At 38.3% G+C, this 9,309-nt stretch overlaps 2 protein-coding genes across 2 annotated transcripts; both read right to left on the reverse strand.

Annotated features, from left to right (window-relative positions):
• Positions 2,930–5,273, reverse strand: LOC107620396 (ATP-dependent DNA helicase pif1-like). The gene has a single exon (XM_021114045.1). The coding sequence runs from the start codon at positions 4,359–4,361 to the stop codon at positions 3,462–3,464; it is 900 nt and encodes a 299-aa protein (XP_020969704.1). The 5' UTR covers positions 4,362–5,273; the 3' UTR covers positions 2,930–3,461.
• On the reverse strand, positions 4,374–5,394 carry LOC107620395. The gene is made up of 3 exons (XM_016322559.1): positions 5,313–5,394; positions 4,884–5,140; positions 4,374–4,784 (listed from the first exon to the last, which is right to left on the reverse strand). The coding sequence occupies exons 1-3, from the start codon at positions 5,392–5,394 to the stop codon at positions 4,374–4,376; spliced, it is 750 nt and encodes a 249-aa protein (XP_016178045.1).

Consider the following 9,309-nt stretch of genomic DNA (forward strand, 5'->3'; position numbering starts at 1 on the left):
AGTAATTTGTTTTTAAAAAAAAATAGATAAAGTTAACATTAGTTAACACAATAAATTTAAAATAGATTAAAGAAGAGGTTTTTTAAAAATTATAAGGGAGGAGAATGTATATTTTAGGGATAAGTATTGTTTTGATCCTTAATGTTGAGGGTCAGAATCAAAATCGTCCCCAACGTAATTTTTGATTTAGAATATTCTTAACGTTTTTTTTTCCATATTAAAATCGTCCTTTTAACTTTTTCCGGACAAAAATACCCTTCACCACCACCAGCACCTTTACCTCCACCACTTCCACCATCAAGAATAACAACATCAATGAAATCAACACAAATTCAACAAATCAACAAATCAACACAAATTCAACAACCAAATTAACACACAACAACAATAAAATCAAAATCAGAATTAAAAGTAAAAGCAGAAGTGATGGGTGGAAAAATGCCGGTTAAGAATTTCTAAAAATTGTTTTCTAAAATGGCGTTGCGAGCAAAGTCTTAACCGACGAAATTCCCACTATCAATTTAGAAGTGTGTCACAATTAAGAATAAATAACCGGGAGTAGAATCTCGGATCGTCTCCCAAAGAGTAGATACAATGATGTAAATTATTGGTCAGGAATTTTCTGAATATTTTTGAAGTTTGAGAACGAAAAAATAAACGACTAGGAATTGAAGCATTGAATAATAACAAGGGATGTTATGTATTTAATAAAAAGGTCTTGGCTAGAAGTAAAAATTGGAGTTCCTATCCTTGTTGATTTTTTCCAAATATAATAGTAAAAGTTTATTGCGTCCACTTAGTTATCCTCTAACTAATAAAGGAAAGTCAAGTGGGTAACACTAACTCTGATTCACAAGTCCTAGTCACTTCCTAGGAAAGGACTAGAGTTGGTGAAAATAAGCCAGCCAGCAATTCCCAATTACAAATTGATACTTGAGTATTACAACTGAAGGGTTTCCAATTAATCAACTCCCAAACCAAGTTGAAATATCTACTCCACTAACATGAATGCTATTTTCACAAACATGTAAAGGGAGTAAATAAAAGACATGGTAATTATAATAAATTAATAAATTCAAAATTGGCAATGACGATTAATTAAAAAGGGATTAAACAAGCAATAGAATTAAATATAAAAATAATTCATTGTATTGATAAATTCAAAAGTAACAAAATCCAAACATGAATTCAAGTAACTAAATGAAAAAACAAAGGAGTAGAAGTAATAGAAAAGCAAACTATGACGATAATAACTCCACTTGAAGGTAGTAATAGCTCTCTCCAAATCCAACATGAAGATGAACTAAGAATGCTAAGAACCCTAGGCGAAGTAGTGTTTCTCTCTCTAGAATTCAAAACTAAAAACTAAAACAAAGTGAAAATGAAAATGTGTTCAGTCTCAACTACACCCCTGTCTCTAGTCTGCGTTTTTGGGCTTGAAACTGGGTCCAAATCAGCCCAAAAATTGCCCCCAGCGAGTTCTGATAAGTGCACTGTCACGCATACGCGTCGCTGAACTCCTGCGCTGGTCACGCGTACGTGTTGCTGTGAGATGCTCAATTTCACGCGCACGCATCACCCATGCGTGCGCATCGCTCCTCGCTTCTCAGCTCCTTAGTTTCTTGTGTTTCTTCCACTTTGACATGCTTCCTCTTCATCCTTTAAGCCATTCATGCCCTGTAAACCTGAAAACACTTAACAAACATATCACAGCATCGAATGGTACAAAGGAGAATTAAAAATTAATAATTTTAAGGGTTAGGAAGCATATTTTCAATCATAGCACAAAAATTAGAAAGGAAATGAAAAACATGCAATTTACATGAATAAGTGTGAGAGAAGTTGACAAAACTCACTCAGTTTAGTCCAAAATATATCATAAAATAGTGGTGTATCAAGAAGCAGTCACAGAAGCAGAAAAAGCAGAAATAGAAACTCAAATAGAAGCTCAAGCAGAAGCAGAAAGCAGAGGCCAAAGCAAGGAGCAAAAGCCGAAGCAAGAAGAAGAAACAGATGCAGAAGAAGAAGCAGATGCAGAAGTCGAATAAGAAGAAGAAGCAGAAGAAGAAGCAGATTCAGAAGAAGAAGCAGATGCAGAAGCCGAAGTAGAACCATCGGCGCTTCCCTGACGGCAGCTCGTGGGCGAATCGGCGGCGACGGCTCAACAGTGTGGTCTCCCGATGACGACGCGACGGCGGCGGCGAGCCCTAGCAGCGCCGGCGCATCTCTTTTCTTTTATTTTTTTTAAATTTTATAATTTTTTTATTAAACTAGGGGTAGTTTAGGAATAAAATTAAAAATTTTATTAAAAAAGACAATTTTAATTAATACGAAAAAATGTTAAGCATGATTCTAAATAAAAAATTACGTTGGGACAGTTTCGATCCTGACCCTCAACATTAGGGACCAAAACAATACTTATCCCTAAAACTTATTACTAAAATATCACTATTTTTAAATTATTTACTCATATGACACTTTGTCATGATAACAACTATTTTTTGTGTGTGATGATTGAGAGATGCTAAATTAGTATACACTTCTTGTGAAACTGCCAAACCAACTAGCGCATCTAGTATTAAACATGTTCAGGTCGATACTCTAGTTGGTTTAGCTATTTTATTGAGAAGGCGAATACCAATTTAACGCATTTAGTCAGCGCATGAAAAAAAACTAGTAGTCATCATATAAAAACAGTAATATTTGAATAAACAATTTGAAAAAAAATTGCATTTTGATAATAAATTTTAGAAAGACAACAGGTTGATAAAAGAACCGAGGTCCTTATCATTATGGAAAAAAAGTTATCTTTGTATTTATATATTTATCCTTATGTCAAAAAATTTATCTTTGTGTTTATATATTTATATAGGTAATAAGAGAAGGTATTTTTTTTTTCAGTACTTTTTTTTATATATATAAAACCATTAATAGTATATCTTGTAATAACTCCTTAATTATGAATTACGAAAATTGAAGGATCTCACAGCAAATTTTTGAAAACCATCTAAAATTCGTAATATTATAGATGCAATCCCATATAGAAGACGCAGAAAAGCATCTGGGAATGCCAATAATCTTTGCAGAATTCGATGTATCATCAAAGGACCATATGGCTACAATGCAACATATAGAGACAACCTTATAACAAGTGTGTACAAAAAAATCTTAAACTCCATAAAGAAAGGAGGAAGTGGTGGCGGAACACTCTTGTAAGAAGAAAGTCATTTATGATCCTGATGATGAATTCTAGATTCTGATCCATGTATTAATACTAGTTTTAAGACCCGTGCCGGGTACAGGGACATAAAAGAAATGGCTACTGAGCATAAAGAACAATGTTCAGTTGCTGCAATATTCAACAATAGCATATTCATAAGAATTAACATAAGTATTAGGGATACGGAATGCAAATAACATCTTGAGAAGATGAGCAAAGAGCCACACAACAAACATACCATTCAAGGTAGAATGAAAGGTAGTAAGCCGGTAAAAACCTCTCTATAGACAACATTAATAGTATGATTTGAGACTGTGCCGTTAGAGCCAACAGATAATATCTTCAGTCCATAATGCATACTGACCTGAGAGAGTGTAACATAAAGCTGACCATGAGTGAAAACAGGTCTTGGAAGATACACGCCAATAGTTGACAGTGTTTGTCCTTGGGACTTGTTTATGGTCATTGCAAAGCAAAGCGCAACCGGAAATTGTCGTCGAGTAAACCTGATTGATAATGTCTCATTATTAGGGGCCATGTTCATCTTGGGAATAAAGACAACCTCACCAGTATTACGACCTGCTAATATGACACACTCAATGAAATGGTCGCCGAGACGTCTAACTTGCATTCGCGTACCGTTGCATAGTCCATTGGATTGGTCAATATTGCGAAGAAGCATCACAGGAACACCAATTTTAAGAACTAACATGTGTTGGGGAATTCCAGAACAATTCAATGCATTCAACGACTCTATGCTCATTGTATATAATTCAGATTCCAAGTGACCATCTTCATTAAGTAGTGTATCAGAGCTCAAGTAAACTCTCTCCTTGCCAGGGATCAAAGACATCACATGATTGTTAACTTCAGTAATAACATCAAGTGTTGGTGCTAATATACTGCTGCCCTTAAAATAATCCACGCTAGAAGAATGGAGTAAAATGTCAGGATAAACAAACAACACCAAATCACGCAGACACAGAGACTCAATATCCAGTAGCAAGTTGTTGGGTATTCTAATAACTGATTCGCCATCGGTACTGTCTCCGAGTAACCCGTCACCTATTTGAAGCAGCCAGTCAACAAATTCCTCTAACTGTACATTGTGGATATCTTGCGAACCATGACCCAGCCTCATGTTTTCAGTCAATTACAACACTTGGCAACATTGCCACAGGTTTGAAGCATTAATACACGAATAAACAATCTCCTCCCAGGAACCACGAGGAATCACAGACAATATCTGACGAAAATTATCTCCTAGAACAACAGTTTTTCCACCGAATGAAGCATTAGGATTATATCCATGATCAAAACAAAGAACATCCTTAAGGCACTTGTCGAGCGCTTCAAAGTAAAATTTATTTAACATTGGTGCTTCATCCCATATAATTAATTTTGCAGATGAAATAAGATGCGCGAGGGGTGTGCCTTGCCTTATATTACAAATGGAGTATTGGTTAACACTGAGTGGAACCTTAAAGCGTGAATAAGCAATTCGCCCATTAGGCAACAACAGCGCTGCAATGCCACTGGATGCCACGTTGAGAACAATATGACCCTTCGACCTTATTGAAGCAGACAATGCATTTCATAGAAAAGTCTTCCCAGTTCTACCATATCCACAAACAAAGAAAAAACCACTAGTGCCACGACTGACTGCATTGGCTATTGTGTCGAATGCAACACGCTGGTCTCGATTCAAGCAGGAAACCAAATCGACAGAAATACTTTCCAACTCTGTCTTATCAAAATTGAGCTCATCAAAGAAGACTGTGTCGGGAGGGTCAGTCGAATCTACCGAATCAGGAAATGGCATGTCAGTAAATTCTTTTAGGGTCCTACCGTTCGGCTGCAGAAGTTTTTCAATTTTGGCAAGCGTGGTAGACTTAATCTCATCGATGGAACGCTGGAAACCTAAAAACAAAATAGAAGAGAGTTACATCGCAAACTATTTTGCCATGGTGATAAAGGAAAAATAATAAATGCATAACACACAGCAGGAGAATGAAAAAAGGGAAGTTTTTAAATTGCTTGGTATGATTTTGGCGAGATAGCAACATAATAGTAAAAAAAATGCAAAGTTTACCCAAGTTGTGTCTTCCGTAAAGCATCGAGCTGTTTGCACAATGTTGCCAACATTGTTCCCACACCATGTCGGGATGGACCATGTTATTTGACATCAAAAGCATTGTAAACAACCTCCTGATATAATTCGGTGAAGCCCACGCATTGGCTTCATTAATTGCATCAATAAATTCCCTATCGTCTTGTAACAACCCTAGAGCATAACAGGCTTCTTTGAATGTATATTCACAATGCCACCAACAGAATGGACATCAACAAATGTCTGGCACCCTTTCTGATAGTTCAATAACAAACAAAGGTAGTACTCCTCTCCATGCGAGTGAGGAATATGTGTGAGGCGACCAATCACATGCCCTTGCTTTCGCTGCTTCCACATATGCCCCTGCTTATCCCAAACAAAAAACGATGGCATCTCCGCGTAGGTAAGTGTACAGGCCATATCAAAATCCTTGTTAGCCTTAAACCAGCCGATAAACATACCATCCTTTGAGACTGCAGTCTCGATTACATTCTCAATAAGCTGATGATCTTCGTACAAAATATTCTGTTCATTCGGCAAGTGGAATGGAAGGCGGATGACGTTAGGCTCTTTGAACTGAATCTTAAACTTGAATAGCCGCCAGGATTCCTCACAAGCAGATATATATCGGCAATCATAGTAGTTTTGGATTTAATCCACAGTGACAACCGAATCAGCTGAATCATGTGGTCGGAAAAATGAAGCTGTGACACGGTCATTACCTTTGTGGACGTACTTAAACAAATACTTAATAGCAGATGTCTGGCAAGTGTACTCGACATTTATGTGACATCCATACTTAAGAAGCAACGTTGCATTGTATGGGACAATAGTCAACATTTCTCTTGCTTGTTGAACAACCATTATCCGACCGTTTATACTTGGGAAAACCTGCACTGTCTATGGTTGTTTTCTCACGGAATGCCACTGGATAGAACTTGGAACACTTCCTGTTAACCATACACGGGCTACTCGTGTTTAAAACCCCACAGGGTCCATGAACCATGAACTTCTGGACTAACCTATGTAGCTTAGGTTACGTGTGTTTGTTGGGTATCTCAGCTAAGATATGATGGTCAATATCATCGGATGATCTAGGCTTCTCGTCTGGCTAAATAAACAATAAAATGTGACAGTGGGGACGGCCACGCTTCTGGAATTCAACTGTGTAAACAACTAAGACAAAGAAAATGGAAAAAAGAATAGAATATGTTAGGAGACAAATAACAACTAACGGAAAAAGGACTAATCTGTTAGCGTGAACTTGAAGACAGTGAATGAAAAACCTTACTTCCTTTAGGCTTTCCAAATATAGACCCATCCTTTAAGCCTTTTAGTAAGGCGTCTAACTTGATCTTGAAAACCCTAGATATGATATCTGGCCTGTCACTTGGCTTTAATGAATAGTTGGCAACGCAATCTTTAATCTCGTTTCAGTCTGGGTTACATGTGATAGTAATAAAATAGCTAGGATAACTGGCATACCTGCAAATAGCAAATGCATCTTTGCAATTGTTGTACATGTACCGGGGATCACCGACAAAGGACTACGGCAGGATAACTCGTTTGCCAGTTCTGGCAGCTTGTGTCTCACCATGAATCAGGCACTCATGACGCCCCTGCAGTTGATGGGAGCGAAACTTGTTCTGGTGGAACCTGTGTTTGTCTTTCAGCTTCTACCATAGTGTAACTATCAACCAAAAAATGTTGGAACAAACATCTTGACTTGAGAAGAACTCGCGACTCCTGTTCCCTCATTTGGATTCGAAAAGACAGAAACTCCCTCATGTTAATCGTTTCTCGCTTATGTAAATATTGCTTAGATCTTTCTTCAAATATTAAGATGTCACTCCGAAAACCATCTTCTCCGTATGGAAATAGCAAGGGGTACTACAGGGCAAGGTACTGGGGATGATTAACGTCTATGCATTTCAACTGATTTGAACGCGTCTGAATGATAACGTCCCTCGCAAGGTTTTCCGTATCAAAATCACCTACAATAAGAGCTGCAACTTCAGACGTTGATGGTAGATTATATCTCCTACCATCTGTATTCCTCTTCTTAATAAGACGAAGCTGTAACGGAGTGGTTGAATCTTCAGCGAACCTTTGCTTAGCATATCGAAAAGACTTAGCAAGAGAATTATGGGAATCAAGCATGTTGCTGAGGTCGGCCACAATTGTCTGATCAATAAGATTGTGTTGATAAGACTGGCTACAATAAACAAAAAATGAAAGACATAATGATAACTCAAGGTCACACCCGAATAAATAATATGATACACATATTAAAATATCAATGGTTGAGCAATTCGCAATAATGGTCAATGAAAACTACTCACCCAATTGCGTCAATCCTATTCTGGACTTCATTTTCCGTATCATGAAAATAGAGCTGTGCAAACTTGGGCTTGCTAGACTGTTGTGGCATCAAACTTCTAATAGAATGGTAATTTTGGCCACTAATAACAAACATCGGGGGAGCAGATCCCTTGTTAGGTGTGTACTGAATCTTCCCAGCCATAGATGTGAAGGAAAAAATACCATTGAAGGCCCTGATATGTTTCTGATAATGCAGAGCTCGTTCATCATCAACATCCAACAACACCCTCAACAATGGAGGCGGAACCGGCAACAAAGGGAGGGTGACCTTCCCACTCATACAACAAATAGCAAATAATATAGTGTTATTGGCTCCACCTTTCGCAAGGCGCTCGTGCATCCACATGTTCGCCCCGCAAAAAACACAGCTTTGCGTGGGTAGCCCAATTGACCAAACGTCTAGTGAACATAAGAAATAAATCAAAATCAAGTGATGCAGGTGTGCAAGAATCGGTCAAAGTATCAAGAAACTCATAATCATAGTCATTGAGAATAAGACCTGGTTCAATAGCAGATGAATCAGAAGCTTGAACTTGGACATCGCTGGCCTCAGGCATGTGAGAATTTGTGAACTGGGACAAAAGGGAATAGCCAACATGCCTGCGTATTTGATCAGAACCAGTTATCAATTGCCTGAGTCAAAACAATTAAAAGAATGTGGGTTAGTGAGTGGAACAATCTGATTCAAGAGCTATGCTCAACCGTGGCTGCCGTTTAGGCTCGCCGAACGGTCTCATACTAATGATGAGCGAAAGCGCACCAGCTAATGCGGAGAAATAATTTCATTGCAGGATAATTGCACGCGTTAGAGTTTCAAGAGAAACGGCTAATTCAGGCATTACTTACGTGGTACGTGTTATGGAACGCTTCTATCTGTCCCCAAACCTAGAAACGTTGCATGAGGGCGAACCTACAGGGAAAACAGGGTGTTATCGGCGGACGGAGAAGCCAATACCATGTTGTGGGGTGGGATAAAAAAAAGGAAAAGAATATAAAAAACGAAACGAAGCAGCACGAGTGATCACAACAACTAAGAGATATCAGCGGTGACTAACGCACGTGGGGGGAATATCCTAACGTTACGTGGAGAGCCAATGAACCAAAGAATAAATTAACAAAGAGAACCAACTTCGAATAACAAAGCAAAGCTAACCTTGCACTACAACAACCGTGGCGGGTGATTTTTCCGGCACACCCATAGTGGTCTGGGGGGACTCATATATCTGTTTGTTAGGATCAGCTGCAACAACAAAAAACATAGTTGAAAGTTTATAAATCATAGATAAACAAATCAGGAAACCAACGACCTTAGGTGCACGCAACATTCCCAACATAAGTTCACATGTTTCTTCGTATGAAGAGAGTGGATCATACACAAAATGAAAGATAGCAAAGAAAAAATGATGACGAACATCGAGCAAATTAAACAATGGATAACCATGAACAAACCATTCTCGGGGAAGGATGGACTCATCAACACGTTTACTCGATGCCTCTTATGACTTAACAAATTCATCCGCCGTTGCCATGCGAACTTAGCTTGGGGGTCCATGGAACCAAGCCAGGGGAAAGAAAGTGGAACCCTTTGGCAAAAGGC

Source organism: Arachis ipaensis, chromosome B10 (genome assembly GCF_000816755.2).
Source record: "Arachis ipaensis cultivar K30076 chromosome B10, Araip1.1, whole genome shotgun sequence".
NCBI classification, from domain to species: domain Eukaryota; kingdom Viridiplantae; phylum Streptophyta; class Magnoliopsida; order Fabales; family Fabaceae; genus Arachis; species Arachis ipaensis.

Coding starts and splice junctions, on each gene's coding strand:
- LOC107620395 (XM_016322559.1), bottom strand. CDS start 5,394: ATGGTCCATCCCGACATGGTGTGGGAACAATGTTGGCAACATTGTGCA. Junction 5,141..5,312: donor TTACGGAAGACACAACTTGG/GTAAACTTTGCA, acceptor TTTTGTTTTTAG/GTTTCCAGCGTTCCATCGAT. Junction 4,785..4,883: donor TCGACACAATAGCCAATGCA/GTCAGTCGTGGC, acceptor ATAAGGTCGAAG/GGTCATATTGTTCTCAACGT.
- LOC107620396 (XM_021114045.1), bottom strand. CDS start 4,361: ATGAGGCTGGGTCATGGTTCGCAAGATATCCACAATGTACAGTTAGAG.